This window comes from Macrotis lagotis, chromosome 1 (genome assembly GCF_037893015.1).
Source record: "Macrotis lagotis isolate mMagLag1 chromosome 1, bilby.v1.9.chrom.fasta, whole genome shotgun sequence".
Classification (NCBI taxonomy): Eukaryota; Metazoa; Chordata; class Mammalia; order Peramelemorphia; family Peramelidae; genus Macrotis; species Macrotis lagotis.
Window position 1 is genome coordinate 62,467,613 of NC_133658.1, and position 19,746 is coordinate 62,487,358.

Genomic DNA, 19,746 nt, shown 5'->3' on the forward strand with positions numbered 1-19,746 from the left:
GAAATTTATAGGATGGCAGCCATCTATCCAAGATGATTACCCTGAACAGAAAGAGAAAAGAATATTTATATATTAAAAGAATAGCTAGGTGGTGCAGTGGATAGAGCACCAGCCCTCAAGTCAGGAAGACCTGAGTTCAAATCAGGCCTCAGACACTTCCTAATTACTGAGCTGTGTGGCCTTGGGCAGCCACTTAACCTCATTGCCTTGCAGAAACCTAAAAACAAAAAACTAAACAAAACAAAACAACAACAATAACAAAAAAGAACACGGGAATCATTAAAGCTCCTAGTGACTAGCAAATCAAAGGAGTTGTCATCCTTACATTGCATAGAGAAGATGACTATCTTATCTGGTATTTGATTTAATATAAATTTTATTTTATGATTCCAATTACATGTAAATGTAGTTTTCAACATTCATCCAATTGCAAGTTTACGTGTTCCACATTTTTCTATCACCCTCCCTCCACTCCTCCCCATGGTGGCGGATCAGTTTGGTAAAAGTTGTACATGTATAATTGTATTTAACATATTTTCACATTAGTCATGTTGTGAAAGAAGAATTAGGATTAAGGAGGAAAAAACCATGAGAAAAAAAGAAAACATAAAAGAAGTTTTAAAAAGTGAACATAATATGCTTGACTCAGTATTCAGAATCCATAGTTCTCTGAATGTGGATGTCATTTTCCATAATAGGTCTCTCAGGATTGTTCTTGATCACTGAACTGCTGAGAGGAGTTGCATCTACCATAGCGTTGATCTCACAATGTTGTTGTTATTGTGTACAATGTTCTCTTGGTTCTGCTCACTTCACTCCAATTCATGTAAATCTTTCCATGCTTCTCTAAAGTCTGACCACTCATGATTTCTTAGATAACTTCTAATACTCCATAACTTGTTCAGTCATTTCCCAATTAATGGGCCTTCCCTCAATTTCTAATTCTTTGCCACTACAAAAAGAGCTGCTATAAATATTTTTGTTCATGTTGGACTTTTCCCATTTTTTATGATCTCTTTGGGATATAGATCTATTGGTGGTATTGTTGATCAAAGGGTATACACAGTTTTATTGCCATTTGAGCATAGTTCCAAATTTCTCTCCAGAATGGTTAGAACATTTCACAACCATTAGTGTCCCAATTTTCCCACATCCTCTCCAACATTTATCATTTTCCTTATTTATTATCTTAGCCAATATAATAAGTGTGAGATAGTACTTTAGAATTGTTTTAATTTGCATTTCTATGATCAATGATTTGCAGCATTATATAATTTTAATTTTTTCCATCTGAAAACTGTCTGTTCATATCCTTTGGCCATTTATCAATTAGGCAATCTGATTTAATATTTAACAAATAACCAGAAACCTATGTGGTTCTCACAGAGATAATTAGCCAGGTTTCCCAAATTCTAATCATCAGTCTTCCCATAATTGTTAGAACCATTAACAGTAGGAGAGATAGAAATTCCCAAACTTAGAAACCTTAGTTTCAGTTTGAGAGTTTAGCCTCTGGCCAGTAGCTTGGACTGTAAAAATGATTAACTTTAACAGTGTGTGTGTGTGTGTGTGTGTCTGTCTGTCTGTCTATCTATCTATCTATCTATCTATCTATCTATCTAGTTTCAACTACAAATCCAGTGGAAAGACTTTGGGATTCAGCAGCAAAGTATATGGTAATGGATCCTTTTAAATGTTATTTCCATTTATAAAATCATATATTTTTCTAATTTTGAACAATTTTAAAATGCCAAAGAGCCAAGTAATGTAGTACCTTCTTCATGTAACATCTAGGAAGCTGTCACTGGTTTGAAATGTACATCGTGGACAATAAAGTGTAAGGTTGGAAGGAGTGGTAGGCAGGATAGGTTGTGAAGGATTTTGAACACCCGAGATTTTGCATTTTAGTCTGGATTGATCTGAAAAGGGGGGGGGGGTGGAAATAGGATCAGACTTGCATTTTGTACTGAAGGGAAGATAATTAGTGTGGAGAGAGACCTAAGGAAAGAAGATCCACCAGCAGATTATTGCAGTAGTTAGAAAGAGGCAGACTTTTACTTAATAAAGAGAAATGCCAATTAGAGTCTATGTTACAGAGTGTTAGGGTAGAAGCTCCAACTACCATCTTCCAGGGATATACTGGAGCAGGTATATCCAACTTGCAGTCCTTTGAGCCCATTCTAGTGGCCCAGCATTTCCTTTGTTGCTGTGCTCTTGTTGGGGGTTGCATTGTATTTATAGATAAACCCTTAATGGATTTTTGTTGAACTAAAAATTTTGATACCCCTGCACTAGAAAGAGTCTTTTGTTCTTACTGCTTTTTTTTCATTGAATAGATATAGATCTATTGGTAGATATAGATCTATTGGTTGAAGTGTGCCACCCCCTAGTTTATTTATAATAACTTTTGAGCCTGCTTTGCACTTCACCTCAACTTTATTCACTCTCCAGGAAAAAGTCTCCAGGTTGCTTCCTCTGACTACAACTGGTGAGCAAATTTGTAGGTGCTGTTTCATCCCTTTAGCTGAGACTACAAGGTACTATAAGGAAAAAAATAATAAATGTAATAATTTAATAAATAATAAATGTAATAAAAAATAAACTATAAGGAAAAAATATTTCTGTAGTATAATTAAAGACCATTAATATCAGTGTTTTCTGATGAAAAAGTAAATCCACAGAATAGAAAGGATATAGGCAAAGCATATACATTCTTTCTTGAATTAATGTGTTCTACATGCCTGGATGATCCCTTCTATTAGAGTATTAATGATAAAGCATGTTACCTACCTTCTAATGGAGAGGTGATGACCTCAAGATGTCAAATGAAACATGCATTTTTGAATTTGAATGTTGTGAGATTTTGTTTTGATTGACTCTTTATGTTTGTTATTAGAATTTTGTTTTAAAATAGAAGGAAAGAGAGTGGGCCTAGGATTCAGCTTTTTCTACCACCACCACCACCCTATTGATGAGAAGAGAACACAGGGAATAACAGACAAAGTAGGACAACTTAGAAAATTATTTATTTACTTTTTAAAAGCAAGATCTACATTTTATGTATATTTCTCTTCTGTAATATATATACCAAAATACTCATTTTATTTGGTGTTAAACTTAAAAAAAAGATAAGACTAGAGAAAGCATTCCTGAGAAGACAGCTTAGTATAGTGATCATATTAAAACCCATTTTCCCCTTCTTCTTCCTCACCCTAAGGTTTCATTGCTACTACCTCTCAAACCATTCTCTCTCATTAAAAGTCATTTACTTTTTCTTAGGGAGAAGGGACAATAAGACTTAGTTGTGGGTCTTTTCCTACTATGGAGATGGACATTAGACTTCTGCAATACTAACTTGAGTGACTTCCTGCAGAGCCATTTGTTCTAATTGGAAGCTTCTTGCAGATGCCAAGGAATAAGGTTGAACTGTCTTCATCTGCTCATTTCAAGGACCTTTCTCAAAGCTAACCAGTAACCTGAACAATGATGGCATTGAAAAGTCTCAACCTGGGGCGGCTAGGTGGCGTAGTGGATAAAGCACCGGCCTTGGAGTCAGGAATACCTGGGTTCAAATCCGGTCTCAGACACTTAATAATTACCTAGCTTTGTGGCCTTGGGCAAGCCACTTGACCCCATTTGCCTTGCAAAAAAAAAAAAGGAAAAAAAAGTCTCAACCTCATTCCCCCCTTGCCCCACCTCAGTTCTTTAATCAGGGATCTCTGCTTAAAAAGAAACAGATTAATGTGAGGCCTAGTCTGTGAGTAGGAAGATACCTGACCTCATAAATGCAGCATCCCTGCTCACTCTGAGGTGGCAAGGACATGGTAACAATTGAATGTTTCTACTTGAATCAGGTCTTTGCTGAGGACAGACAAGAATTTGCTGCTAGACAGTGAAATTAAATGTCTCATTTTTTTTTAAGTGTCAAAGTTGACCATGAATGCAATAAATATTTACGTATTTAAGGAGGACCAGGTTAGGGAGAATGAACTCTGACCCATTCTCAATTTCCCAGTCTTAGAAATGTCTTCCAAGCACAACATTGGTATGTTTATCTCTAGGTCTTCAGATTCTCAGTCATCTATCTCGTTGTTTTCAAGGTTCTTCTCCCTGACATTTAGGCCAAAAGTACAATCAGAAATTTCCAGAACAGTTAGAAGCCATGTTCTGTTCATCATGGCAATGTCAGACTGGTTTACCTCCTTTGTGCTGATAGATTGATCTGCTCCTTGCCTTAATAAACATCTTGTAAATGAGGTCTATCTAGCAGTGCTTCTTTCCACTCCTCCCTACACCCCGTAATAGTCAGGATGTTTGGCCAGGTTTTGTGTTTACTTTCCTCTGCTACATTTGCACTGCCACACTGTTCCACAGATCAGCCAGACTTGGAGGCGGCTTTCCCACCCAGATAGCCTGAGGGTCTCTCTGAAGCTAAGGGTTTCCCAGGTAGTGCCTCTCTGCAGAGCAAAGGAGGCAGAATGGTTTCTGTTTTAAGCCACAAGTCCTAGGAAATCCTAAAGTTTAAAGCTCAATTACAGAATATCAGAATTGGAAGGGAACCTCAGAGGCCAGCCACTTCATAACTGAACAGGAATGTCCTCCTACTGATAGTCTACAAGCAGTGGTCTTGCTCTCCTCTACTTCCCTGAGGCAGCCCATTCTTCAGTTTGTTGTTTGTCTGACATCAAGAAAGTGATGCCATGACATGCAAGTGAGTTGAATTTAAATGAGGGGGGTGGCTATGTAAGTGACCAGCTTTACTTTTTCCTCCAGAGCCATCTGAGTCAATTGAAGTTGGGAAAAAATGGGCTTCAGAAGAAAGGGGGCTTAAAGATTGATCAGTGAGAGGTTGTTTTTGTGAAGAACTCATTAACTCTCTAAGAAAGGCTTAGAGTTTAATTCACAGATTGCACAAAAAGTTCACAGGTCACCACAAGTTAGTAAAAAGTTCACCAAAGCTAACAGCAAATACATTTGAGAAAGGGAAAAAAAGAAAAGGGAAGGAAATAACTACAAGACAAGACTGGGCTTAGACTCACATGGATCCAGCATGGAGGAGGGGGGTTGGCCAAAACTTTATAGGGAGTCTCCACCTGTGCAAAGGGGAGTCAGGAAAGGGGGGGGTCAGGAAATGGTCTACCCAGACATGACTGGAGTCAGGCATCTACATTGAAAGACTAAGAACCATGAAGGTGGAGGAGAGGGGTATAGGAGGAAGGGATTAAGGTTGCTTTCTGTTTTCTTGGTGAATTTACATTTGAGAAGAACATTAAACTGAACAGAGGTGACAGAGTCAGAGGCCCACAAATATCTGACAAGCACAGATAATAGTTCCTTAACTTTACAGAAAAAAACTAGGAAAATGTATCTCTAATATTTCTCCTTCAACACAGAGGCCAAATATGGATCAGGCCATAGGGAATGACCCTAGATGCAATGAGAGACCTTGGATTTTTCTTATTTTTATTTTTATTGAATTTTACAATTATTCCCCCTAATCTTGTTTCCCTCCTCCCAGTCCCCACAAAAATCAGTCTGATAGTCCCTCACTTTAGAGATCAGAAAGTAGAGACCCTAAGAGTGAGGGATTTGGTAACCCTGATGTCTAAGTCCCTTCCAGCTTTGCAACTCTGAACTTTATCACAAAATTAATATGTGAATGGTTTTTCTTCCTACTCTCTCTTGTTCCCATTTCCTTCATCTCAACTATTACAAGTCTCCTGTGAGGCTTCCTGCCTTTACTCTCTCCTTTATCACGTCATTCTGTCATATTCTTTTCTTTAAAAATTTTTTTTGAATTACAAGTAAAGATAGTTTTCAACATTGATTATCTTTTTTAGCTTTTTATTTTTTCCAGTTACATGTTATAAAATTTTTCAACATTCATCCACATGCATATTTATAAAGTTACATAATTTTCTTCCACCCTCCCTTCCTACACCCCTCTCCTTACTGGCAAACAGTCTAGTGATCATTGTATGTGTACATTTGGGTTTAACATATTTATATATCAGCTGTTTTCTGTATGAGAAGTTAGGACTAAGGGAAAAGAAAAGGAAAAACTTATGAGAAATTTTTTTTAAGTGAGCATAATTTTCCTTCAGATTCTATAGGGTTTTTTGTTTGTTTTGTTGTTTCTTCCTCTGGCAGTGGATAGCATTTTCCATAATAGGTCTCCCAGGGTTATCCTTGATCTCTGAACAGCTGAGAGGAGCTGTATCTATCAAAGTTAATCAGTTCATACTGTTGTTGTTAATGTGTACAATGTTCTCTTGGTTCTGTTCCCTTGGCTCAGCATCAGATCCTGTAGTTCTTTCCATGCTTCTCTAGAGTCTGACAATTCATGGTTTCTTACAGAAGAGGAGTACTCCATAGCATTCATATACCATAATGTGTTTAGCCATTCCCCAATTAAAGAGCATCCCTTCAAATTCCAATTCTTTGGCACTGCAAAAGAGAGCTGCTATGAATATTTTGGAACATGTGGAACTTTTCCCATTTTTTTATGATTTCTTCTGGACATCGACCTATTATTGGTATTACTGGGGCAGAGTATGAATCAGTTTTATTGCTCTTTGGGCATAGTTCCATATTGCTCTCTAGAATGGTTGGATCAGTTCACAACTCCATAATAGTACATTAATGTCCCAATCCTCCTCTAACCTTTCCAACATTGATTATTTTCCCCTTTTGTCATCTTGGCCAATCTGATAGGTGTGAGATATGGTACCTCATAGTTGTTTTAATGTGCATTTTTCTAATCAGTAATGATTTGGGATCTTTTTTCATATCATTATATATAGCTTTAATTTCTTCATATGAAAACTACCTGTTTATATCCTTTGATCACTTATCAATTGGGGAATGATTTGTAACCTTACAAAATTGATGCAAATCTCTATGTATTTTAGAAATGAGATCTTTATCAGAACCCCAGCTGTGAAAATTGTTTCCCAGCTTTCTGTTTTCCTTCTAATCTTGTCAGCATTGGTTTTATTGGTGCAAAACTTGTCAAAATCATCCATTTTGCAATTTATAATGTACCCTATTTCTTGTTTGGTCATGAATTTCTCCCATTTCCATAGATCCGAAAGATAATTTCTTGATCTATTAACTAGTCTTTGGTTTCACCTTTTATGTCTAAGTCCTGTACCCATTTTGACCTTATTTTGGTGTAGGGTGTGAGTTGTGGGTCTATGCTTAGTTTTTGCCATATTATTTTCCAATTTTCCCAACAATTTTTGCTGAGTTATTAGGCCAGAAACTAATGTCTTTTGGTTTGTAAATCAATAAATTGCTGTGGACATTCATTACTGTTTCTTTTGTACCTCTCCTAATCCACTGGTCCATTCCTTTGTTTCTTAACCAGTACCTGGCAGTTTTGAAGACTGCCACTTCATAGTGTAGATTTAGATCTGGTACCACCAGGCCACCTTCCTTTACATTTTTTTTTTCATTAGTTCCCTTGACATTCTTAACCTTTTAATTCTCTACATGAGTTTTGTTAGCATTTTTTCCAGCTTGGTAAAAAAGTTATTTGGTAGTTTGATTGGTGTGGTTCTAAATAAAGTAATTTAGTTTGGGTAGAATTGTCATTTTGACCTAACCATGAGCAATTGACATTTTTCCAGTTGTTTAGATCTGACTTTGAGTAAAAAGTGTTGTGCAGTTGTGTTCCTACAGTTTCTGGGTTTGTCCTGGGAGGTAGATTCCCAAGTATTTTACCAACATTGTTTTTCTATAAGATTTTGAGTTCCACATTTTTCTAACTCCCTTTCCTCTCCCTTCCCTCTCCCTTCCCTATGACAGTGAGTAATCTGATATAGATTATACATATTCAATCCTGTTAATATATTTCCATATTATTATTCCACATATTTTATTTCCATATTATTCCTTATCATTCCATATTAGTGAAAGAAAAATAGAACAAGGGAAAAAAAATGTGAGAAAGGAAAAAAATTTAAAACAAATGAAAATAGTATGCTTTGGTCTATATTCAGGCTTCATCATTCTTTTTCTGAATGTGGATGGCATTTTCCAGAGAATAAGTCTTTTAGAATTTTCTTTGATTATTATACTACTGAGAAAAGAACTAGGTCTGTCATAGTTGATCATCACACTGTGTTGCAGTTAATGTATACAGTGTTCTAGTTCTGTTCACTACACGCAGCCTCTCAGTTCATATATAGCTGCCACACTCTTGTCAGACATCTTTTCTGAGCACAGACAAGATCATGGCTCTCCTATATAAAACTTTTCAAGGAATACCTTTGCCTGCTACCTTTTCTACATCCTTACCCCACCTTTACAACTTTATCTTTAACTATTTCTTTAGCCAAATTGTACTAGTTACCATCTTCCATACATCTGTAGCTAGATGGTACAGTAGATAGAACCTTAGGATTGAAGACAGGAAAATCCAAATTCAAGTTCCACCACAGATATTCAGTTACTATGTGATCCTGGATAAATCCCTTCACTTCTGTTTGCCTTATTTTCCTCAACTGTAAAATGGGGATAATATTGTAAGATTGTTGTGACGAACAAATGAGAAATTTGTAAGCTCTTAGACCAGTGCTTGTTCCCTTTCCTTCCTCCCCTCATTCCTCTGGGTTTTCCTGACTCCTTTACTAATACCTAGAATACCCTTTTTTAAATTTATGCTGATTGATCTCTTTCTTCTTCCTTGGAGCAATTCCAAATGACATGTCTCAGAAATCTTCCATATCCTTCCCTCCATCAAAGCTTGTCGCTTCTCATGCACTTGTAGATCATATTATTTTATAATTGATTGCTTGTTATGATACTTATTATTAATTCATGAGCTCCCTGAGACAGTGACTACATTTTTTATGTATTTCCCCTAACTTACTTAACCCAAGGCTCTGGATACACTGGTTCATTAATGATTAAGTTATTCAATTGAAATAGGATACATCTCCTGGAGGCATTCTTCCATTGGGATTCTAGACTTGACCAGTTATGTTCAGTCCTTAGTGGGAAGAATATGGGGAACTTCTACTCCAGACTTAAATTTGACCAACCTGGTAGAACAAGTTAGCAAAATAGAATGGTCCGGGAGTCTTTAAAGAAAAATTATTATATTAGAAGCTGATATTTAAGAAGTGCTTTATGATATTTAAAATACTTATTAGTAGCTTTGTCTTAAAGCCATTTTACAGATGAGAAAACTGAGACTCAGTGATTAAGTGACATAATAATTTACCTACAGCCATATAACTAAGTTATAGCTCAGAATCAAACTACTAAAAAGTTATGTACTCTAAATTTCAAGTGGGAGAGGAGTGGGAGAGGTAAAAAAAAAATGAAGTTTTGACTGCTTAATCATTCACTTGATCCCAGTAAGAAAGCATCTTTTAAACACCAAAAAACCCAAGTAAACCAAAAAACTTGATGTATACTGGGAGCTCTCTCTGATGAACTCACATTTAAAAAGGATAAACATAAAAGATCAGAGGGACAAAACCAGAAATAATAGAAATAGGTGATGAAGTAGAGTCTTTAGAAACCTGGAGCCGAAAATGACCTGAAGCTTTTGAAAAAATGGCAAGGACTACACAAAGGCCCTTCAAAACTATTGATCCAAGAACAAAAAAAGAAATAATCCTTAATAGTAGATGCTATACTGCTGGCAGATATCAAGAGAGGACCTCTTGCTTCTGGCTTCTCTGGCAGTATTCTTCCAACCAGAAATGATAGAATGTTGGGAGATAGATGGGTCGATTGGAGAGCACTTAACTACTTTTTTTTTTTTTTAGGCTTTTGCAAGGCAAATGGGGTTAAGTGGCTTGCCCAAGGCCACAAGCTAGGTAATTATTAAGTGTCTGAGACTGGATTTGAACATTAACTACTTTTTTTTAAAAAATTATTTCTTTTCTCTTCGCTCCTCTCCTGTCCTCCCCCATTACATGTAAAAAAAGTATTTAACATTTTTTTTGTTTAAAGTTTTGAGTTCCAAATTCTATTCCTCCCTTTCTTCATTCTCTACCCCACTCCTCCATGATGGTAAACAATCTGTTATAGATTATATATGTGTGGGCAGCTAGGTGGCCCAGTGGATAAAGCACCAGCCCTGGAGTCAGGAGTACCTAGGTTCAAATCCGGTCTCAGACACTTAATAATTACTTAGCTGTGTGGCCTTGGGCAAGCCACTTAACCTCATTTGCCTTTCAAAAAAAACCCCCCAAAAAAAGATTATATATGTGCAATCATGTAAAACATTTCCATATTAGTCATTTGGGGCAAGAAAACAAAAAAAAAGAAGAGTAAAAAAGAGCATACTTTTATCTATTTTCAAACAATATCAATTCTTTCTCTGGAGATGATAACATTTTTTTCCTCATGATTCCTTGGGATTGACTTGGATCTTTGAGTTTCTGAGAATAGCTAAGTCATTCACAGTTCTTCATCATACAATATTGCTGTTACTGTGTACAATGTTCTTCTGATTCACCTCACTTCATTTTATATCACTTCATATAAGTCTTTCCAGTTTTTATTTAAAAACTTCATCCTGTTTCCATTTCTTTCAGCACAGTAATATGCCATCATAATTATGTACAACAACTTAGCCATTCACCAGTTGATAGACCACCCCTCAGTTTTAAATTTTTTGCTACCACAAAAAACTGCTATAAATACTTTGCTATAGTTTCTTTTTGGTATAAATAGCCTCTTTTGCCTTTTTTTAATCTCTTTGGGCCCCAGATCTAGCAGTGGTATTGGTGGATCAAACGGTATACACAGTTTGTGGTCCTTTGGTCATGGTTCCAAATTGCTCTCCAGAGTGGTTATATCAATTCCCAACTCCAATAACAGCCCTTAGCTGCTTCAATTGAGTTTAGGAGTTGTTTACCCAGTAAGAGTTACAGCCCAGGATACTGAAAGAAAGACTTTTAAGATGTGGTAACTAAACTACTTCTGTCACTAGTAATCACTGAGGAGTCATGGAGACTGAGAGAAGATGGGAAACTGTGAACCTCATTTTCAAAGATATAAGTTCGAAAACACCATACCAGTTACCTTGGCACCATTGTCTTGACAGATAGCATTGGAGAATCACAGTGTAAGCATTTTCAAGAAATCCCAGTGAGCCCATCCTCAGAGCAGTTCTCTAGTACTTCCTCACATACCCCTGCCTGTAGGATATAGTCATCAACAAGCTAGATGAAGAAGAGAGGGAAGAGGAGGCTTGTAATGTGCCGGATGACAGGCTCAGAATCCAGAAAGATTCTGAAAACTCAGAGCCCAGACTCACAAGCTCAGGTTTAACAATGATAAATGTCAAATGCTACATTTTGATTTTTTAAAAGTCAGCTACATAAGGATCAGTCACTAAATAAGCATTTATTAAAAATGGTGCTGAATGTGCATACCCTTTGATCCAGCAATCACTACTGGGTCTATACCCTGAAGAGATGATGAAAAAGAGTAAAAACATCATTTGTACAAAAATATTCATAGCAGCCCTGTTTGTGGTGGCAAAGAATTGGAAATCAGGTAGATGTCCTTCAATTGGGGAATGGCTTAGCAAACTGTGGTATATGTATGTCATGGAACACTATTGTTCTATTAGAAACCAGGAGGGATGGGAATTCAGGGAAGCCTGCAGGGATTTGCATGAACTGATGCTGAGTGAGATGAGCAGAACCAGAAGAACACTGTACACTGCAACATGGGGGCGATGATCAACCTTGATGGACTTGCTCATTCTATCAGTGCAACAATCAGGGACAGTTTGGGGCTGTCTGCAATGGGGAATACCAAGAACTGAGGAGTTTGAACAAAGACCAAGGACTATTACCTTTAATTTAGGGGGAAAAAAACAACTGATTTTATTGTCTAATCTTGTTATCTCTATTACTTTATGTTTCTTCCTTAAGGATATGATTTCTCTCTCATCACATTCAATTTGGATCAATGTATACCATGGAAACAATGTAAAGACCGACAAATTGTCTTCTTTGTGGGGTGAGGGGAGGGAATTAAGATTGGGGAAAATTATGAAACTCAAATGAAATTTTTTTTTAAGAATGGTGCTGATCCCTTAAAATGCAGATAGCAGAGTGGATTAAAAATCAGAATCCTACAATATGCTACTTACAAAATCATTTGAAGCAGAGAGATACATATAGAGTAAAGGTAAAAGGTTGGAGCAAAATATATTTTGCTTCAGCTGAAGTGAAAAATTCAGGGGTAGGAATTCTTAGCTCAGACAAAGCAGGTACAAAAATAGATAGCGTTAAAAGAGATAAGGAAGGAAATTATATCCTCCTAAAAGGTACCATAGACAATAAAGTAATTTCAATACTAAATATGTACGCACCCAATGGGACAGCATCCAAATTCTTAGAGAAGTTACAATAGAGCTACAGAAAGACAATGACAGCAAAACTCCACTAGTGGGAGACCTCAGCCTCCTGCTCTCAGATTTAGATAAATCAAATCATAAACATGAAGTGAAGGGGATAAATAGATTTGTTAGAAAACTTAGATATGATAGACTTATGGAGAAAATTGAATGGGGATAGAAAGGAATATACTTTTTTTTTCTGCAGTACATGCCACTTACACAAAAATAACCCTATCTCAGAAAAAAGAAATCCAACAAACGATTATTGAACTCCCGAAGAAAAATCTTCATGGCCAGATGAATTCACACATTTAAGGAACAATTGGTTCCAATTCTATATAAACTCTCTAGAAAAATAGGTGAAGGTAGAACTCTGCCTAACTCTTTCTATGACACCAATATAGTGCTGATACCTAAACCAGGAAGAGTTAAAACAGAGAAAGAAAATTATAGACCTATCTCCTGATGAAAATCTTAAATAAAATGTTAGCAAAACAATTACAAGTTATCACTAGGATAATACATTATGATCAAGTAGGATTTATCCCAGGAATGCAGGGTAGGTTCCATATTAGGAAAACTGTTAGTATGTTAACATACCTATCAGAAATCATTTATCATATCAATAGATGCTGAAAAAGCTTTTGATAAAATATAGCACCCATTCCTAATAAAAACACTAGAGAGTGTAGGAATAAATGGTTTGTTCCTTAGAATAATAAGCAGTAACTATCTGAAACCATTAACAAGCATTATATGCAACAGGGATAGGCTTGAGGCATTCCCAGTAAAATCAGGAGTGAAACAAGGGTGCCCATTATCACTACTACTATTCAGTATCATGTTAGAAAAGTTAGCCTCAGCAATAAATGAAGAAAAAGAAATTGAAGAAATTAGAACAGGGAAGAAAGACAAAACTCTCACTCTTTGCAGACATGATGGTCTACCCAGAGAATCTCAAAAAGTCATCTAAAAAACTACTAGAAATAATTAGTAACTTTAGCAAAGTAGCAGGTTATAAAATAAACCCTCAGAAATCCTCAACATTTCTATATATGACTAGCAAGATACAGCAGAAAGAGCTAGAAAGAGATCCCATTTAAAGTAACCTCAGACAAAATAAAGTACTTGGGAGTCTACCTGCCAGGGCAGACTCAAGAAGTTGTTGAAAACAATTATAAAGGGGCAGCTAGATGGCGCAGTGAATAGAGTACCGGCCTTGGAGTCAGGAGTCAGGTTCAAACATTTGATAATTACCTAGTTGTGTGTCCTTGGGCAAACCACTTGACTCCATTGCCTTGAAAAATCTAAAAAAAAAACAACCCAATTATAAAACTCTTCTCACACAAATAGAATCAGATTTAAATACCTGGGCAAACATCAACTGTTCATGGATAGGTCAAACTTATATAATAAAAATGACAATTCTACCAAAACTAAACTACTTGTTTAGTGCCCTACCAATCAAAATTCCAAAACATTAATGAGTTAGAAAAAGTTGTAAGTAAATTTATATGGAGAGATAAAAAGTCAAGAATTTCTAGGGAATCGATGGGGGGGAAAAGTACAAAAGAAGGTGGCTTAGCCTTACCAGATCTAAAATTATAATATAAATTATCAGTCTTCAAAACTGTCTGGTATTGGCTAAGAAATAGAGTTGTAGAGCAGTGGAATAGACTAGGTGCAATAGTAGGAAATGATTATAGTAATCTGCTGTTTGATAAACTCAAAGAGTCCAGCTATTCAGATAAAAACTCTCTCTTAGATAAAAACTGTTGGGAAAATTGGAAATAAGTATGGAAGAAACTTAGATTAGACCAACACCTCACGCCCTATACCAAGATAAGATCTGAATGTATACAGAATTTAGACATAAAAAACAATATTATAAGCAAACTAGAAGATCATGGAGTAGTTTACCTGTCAGATTTATGGAAAGGGAACCAGTTTATGGCCAAGGAAGAGATAGAGAAATTATTCAAAACAAACTAGATAATTTTGACTACATTAAATTAAAAAGTTTTTGCAGATAAGACCACTGTAACCAAAATCAAAAGAAATGTTGTAAATTGGGGAACAATTTTTGCAACTAGTATTTCTGACAAAGGACTCATTTCTAGAATATATAGAGTACTGAGTCAAATTTTCAAAAACAAGCCTTTCCCCAGTTGACAAATGGTCAAAGGATATGCAAAGGCAATTTACAACTGAGGAACATCAAAGCAATCCATAGTCATATGAAAAATTGCTCTAAATCATTACTTATTAGAGAAATGCAAATTAAACCTTCTCTGAGGTAACACCTCATACCTCTCAGACTGGCCAATATGACCATAAAGGATAATGATCATTGTTGGAAGGGTTGTGGGAAATCTGGGACACTATTACATTGTTGGTGGAGCTGTGAACTCATCCAACCTTTCTGGAGAGAAATTTGGAACTATGCCCAACGGGCAACAAAAATGTGTATACTCTTTGATCCAGCAATACTGGGTCTATACCCTGAAGAGATGATGAAAAAGGGTAAAAACATCACTTGTACAAAAAGATTCATAGTAGCCCTGTTTGTGGTGGCAAAGAATTGGAAATCAAGTAGATGTCCTTCAGTTGGGGAATGGCTTAGCAAACTGTGGTATATGTATGTCATGGAACACTATTGTTCTATTAGAAACCAGGAGGGATGAGAATTCAGGGAAGCCTGCAGGGATTTGCATGAACTGATGCTGAGTGAGATGAGCAGAACCAGAAAAACCCTATACACCCTAACAGCAACATAGGGGTGCTGATCAACCCTGATGGAATTACTCATCCCTTCAGTGCAACAACCAGGGACAATTTTGCAACTAGTATTTCTGACAAAGGACTCATTTCTGCAATGGAGAATATCATCTGTATCCAGACAAAGAATTACGGACTTTCAACAAAGGCCAAAGACTATTACCATCAAATTAAGGGAAAAAAGCATTATATTATTATTATGTAATTTTACTATCTCATACTTTATTTTTCTTCTTTAAGGATATGATTTCTCTGTCATCACATTCAACTGAGATCAATGTATAACATGGAACCAATGTAAATACTAACAGAATGCCTTCTGTGGGGAGTGGGAAGAGGCAAGCAATAATGGGGGGAAACTAAAACTCAAAATAAATAAAATCTTTCTTTAAAAAAAAATGATGCTGAGCACTAGCAGGTACAGAACAATCCGTGGCTTCACTAAGCTTTCATTCTAATTCTGTTGGAGTCAGACAGTTCTTATATCAAAACAAAGGTCCATCTCAAACTATGCAGAGGATAAGGAGGCCTCTTGTGGTGTGGGAAAAAACTGAGAGAAGCCTCCTGCAGAAAGTGGCATTTGAGCCAGGTCCTCAGGAAGGCAAGAAAATGAAAAGACACAAGCAGAAAGACGTGAATTCTAGGCATGGGAAATGGTCAGAAACAGTATCATGAGGAGATAGAAGCTCAAGATTAGGTTGGAATCATGAGACCACAGGATGTGTGCAGGGGAGGGAAGAGGGAGAAAACTGGGCCACACCAAACTTATATTTGATCTTAAAGGTAATAGGGGGCCACTGCAATTAAGATAGAGTGTATAGAAGGTAGGGCAAGGGGCGCAATGTGAAAGGTAAGATGGACATACCTCCATTTAAGGAAAATCGTTTTGGAGGCTGAGTGGAGTCTTGTTTTAAAAAAGAGTGTGACCAGAAGGGGTTGTTACTTTTGAGTCATTTCTGTTTTCAGCTAACTCTTTGTTGGGTTATGTCCAACTCATTTGGGCTTTTCTTGACTGAGATGCTGGAGTGGTTTGCCATTTCCTTTTCTGGTTCATTTTACAGATGAGGAAACTGAGGCAAATGGAGATGAGATTTGCCCGGGGTTACACAGCTCGGAAGTGTTTGAGTCTGAATTTGAAACTAGGTCTTCTTGACTAAAAACTTTGGAGCTCTATCCACTGCATCATCTAGCTACCTCTAGAAAGCTATTTTGGAGTAGTCTAGTGTTTTCAGCATCCTTTGGATGACATCATAGAAAATAAATGATCTATGGAGTTTTGAGTGTTGTATATTAAATGAGAAATAGTAAATAAGCACAACAAAATGTCCATCTCTCAAGAAGAAATAATGCCTAGACCTCTAGTCCTTTAAGAATGAAATTACACTATATATGAAGCTATAATTGTCTTCCCTCATTTAAAAAAAGTTCACTTTTCGTTAATAAATTGATAATACTCAAAACAACCAAAAAATGCTTTTATAATAGTTCAGGAGAGAGGTAATAAAGGCCTAGTTAGGGTAGAAGTTGAAAAAGGGAGAGAGAATGGGATCTCTATAAAAAGTTTTGTGGAAACAATAATATTTGATCACTGGTGAGAATATATGAAGTAAATAAGAAATTGAGGAGTTCTGGGAGGGTTAGGGGAAAGAATAATGAGTTTTTTTGATAAGCATTTTGAGTTTGAGATGCCTATAAGACATTGAATATTTGAACAGAATATCCAAAAAAGCAGTTGGTGGTATGGTATTGTAATTTAGGAGAGAGATTAGCATAAAATATATATATATGTAATAGTGTTATGTGCCTCTCAGAGTTGAGTTGTTATTACAAAGAAAACTATTTTATAAACATTAAAGCACTTTTAAAAATGTGAATTCTTTCTATTATTACTACTACAAGTTCAGACAAATGCCACATGGTCTCTTAATTAGTTACTCCTTCCCCCCACCTAACCCCTGTATTTCTGTATATGTTGATTCCAAATAGGTTTGCAAGAATTTTGATAGCCTCATAAATCTGCTAAGGGAGTAGAGATACTAATTGAGACCACATCACAAAGATCTAAAATTTATCATCATTTATGTCATTTTGTTTCCATCAGTTATCAAGACCAAACTAAAACACATACTATTTTGGTTAGCTTTAAGAAAAACCTTCTGATTTAGTTCAACTAATACAGAATACAAATTAACTAGGGGGCTCAGTGGATAAAGTGCTAGTCAGAAAGACCTGAGTTCAAATCTAGCCTTAGATTCTTCCTACCTGTGCGTCCCTGGGCAAGTCATTTCACCCTGTTTGCCTCACATTACTCATCTGTAAAATGAACCAGAGAAGGAAATAGCAAACCCCTCCAGTATCTTTGCCAATAAAACCTCACATGGATTTACAAAGAGTTGGACACATCTGAAACTACTGGACAACAAAGTAAGTAAAACAGTATATTATAAGTATACCTCTTCAATGTCATCTTAATGGATTTCTACTCCAGGCTTCTGCATCCCACCCTACCCTGTTAACATGCTCTTTCCCTGGTCACACTCTCCCTTATTTTATTTTTTCATAAGTCTCCTTAGGGGCAAAGGCTCATTTTCATCTTTACATTCACAGGACTTCACCCATTAGCAGACTCTTGATAACTGCTTGTTGAATTTAGGGTTAATGAGGGGAAATAAAGGGAAGCTGGGATTCTCTTGAGTATTTGAAAAACTAGGTGGAAAAAGATTTGAACAGGAAAGGCTTGTGTTCCTTCCCACCTCATCTAAGAGGATTCCACTTTAAAATTCCCTTTCCCCCCTCCCTCCCTCTTTCACAGTAATTATGTGTGTGTGGGGGTGTCTTCTTCCCACACACACCCCTTTTTCAGGCCTCAGGTCAGTGTCCTCTCCTTCCCTCTAGCTTATGTTTAATGATTCTCCTTCTCTCCTTACAGGTATAGCTTTTACAGACCTCCCGGTAAGTACCAACCTTTCTGTTTTCAGACCAGTGAGTGGTATGGGAGGAGGGAGGCATCTAAGTCTTCAGGAAGACAGGGGGCCTGTCCTAATGAGATCAAAATGCCAGCTCTTCACTAGCCTCTTATGCTGCTCTGCCATAGGGCAGATCTCTTTCACACTGTGACTAGTATGTTAACCTCCATCAAATACAAGGATTCTAAAACATTGGCTTTTCCAACCCTCATCTCCTTTATTTGTGCTGATTCCTCATGAAGTGCAGAGTTTCTTAGAAAGGAGAGGTGTCGGGCAGCCACTTGCTACTAGACAGGGATAAATTCTCCGTGGTTTACTGTCAAAATGGTTAGGGGGAGGCAATACTTGTCCAGAATAAGGGGAAAATGCCTGAACACCATCATTCCTTCTCTTAAACTCCCCCTGCCCTTCACCCAAGATATCCCACCATTTGGCAGTGTTGTTCAGTAACTGTTTTTCAATACCAGCTTGTTAGTCTGTTAGTTATTTACACCATATCAGTAGATTTATCACAGCATGTAGCCAAGGTCAGCCTCAGTGCCACATTTCAGAAAGAAAGGCTGGAGATCACAAGTACCTTAGGTTTTATTGTTAACTGTTCTGTATTGATCTGCAAGGGCTTATCCTTGTGCTGTACAGGAGCCATTCAAACTCCTTTCACAATCATATACTAACTTCTCTTTAAGGAAATGGGTCGGGGGTGGCTAGGTGGTGCAGTGGATAGAGCACTGGCTTTGGAGTCAGGAGTACCTGAGTTCAAATCCAGCCTCAGACACTTAATAATTACCTAGCTGTGTGGCTTTGGACAACCCCATTGCCTTGCAAAAAAAAAAAAAAACCCTAAAAAAAAAGGAAATGGGTCAGAAAGGAAAAAGGAGTCTTTTCTGGGGAGCAGGTTAGAGGGATATATAGTCTCAGATAGGTTAGGGCTTTGACAGAAGCACTTGTTTGTAGCTCTTTTTTGAAGGGGAGAGAGATGTCTATATTTTGCCTCACCTTTCCTGCTAATGTCCCTGCAAAAGACAACCATTTCCAATTAAAATTTTTTTCCATAAAAGTTCCTGTCTAACAGTGGGATTCTAACCTGAATGGTGAGTTTGTTAGAATAGTGGAAGTAGGTATTAGGAGAAACAATCATTAGCAGGAGTCAGATTTTCCCCTTCGTACCAACCAATTTGAATCAATTCCTTTATCAGCAAGAAATCCAGATCCTCTTTCCTCCACCCCCAGCTCACTAACTGACTGAAAACTTCTTGCAAGTTAGAGAGTAGTTTCTTCTGAGTGGTTTTGGACTTAAGTTATTCAAAAAAAATTATCATTGATCCGTGTTATAGGTAGTAAAAGTGGATATAAGGAGATTAAGAATGGAGTTGAAGAAAATAAGACAGGAAAACCATATGGGACCAAGTACTATGAGTATTGAACAAAGTACTATGACCAGATTCATTCCAACTCTGCAAGAGAAGAGGGAGGTCAGAACAGGTCTTATTTCATGGAAGAGATGTGTGCACAGCTGAAAAAGTGAGAATCATGGCTGAAAGCAAAAGTCCGAGGCAGGTGATGCCAGAAGAAGTTTATGATAGACATGGGGAATTGGTTTTTGTGAAGAGATAGTTTAGGTTCCAT

General features: G+C 36.9%; 1 protein-coding gene across 5 annotated transcripts in view; it reads left to right on the forward strand.

Annotated features, from left to right (window-relative positions):
- Nucleotides 1-19,746, forward strand: part of RANBP10 (RAN binding protein 10) — a 138,124-nt gene that overhangs the window by 93,642 nt on the left and 24,736 nt on the right. For all 5 annotated transcript variants that reach the window (XR_012471718.1, XR_012471719.1, XM_074202231.1 and 2 more), the window contains one exon: nt 18,084-18,106. Coding sequence is in view for 3 of the 5 variants with exons in the window: in XM_074202231.1 (XP_074058332.1) it covers nt 18,084-18,106 (23 nt within the window). In the remaining 2 variants the exon portion in view is untranslated. The remainder of the gene's footprint in view (nt 1-18,083; nt 18,107-19,746) is intronic.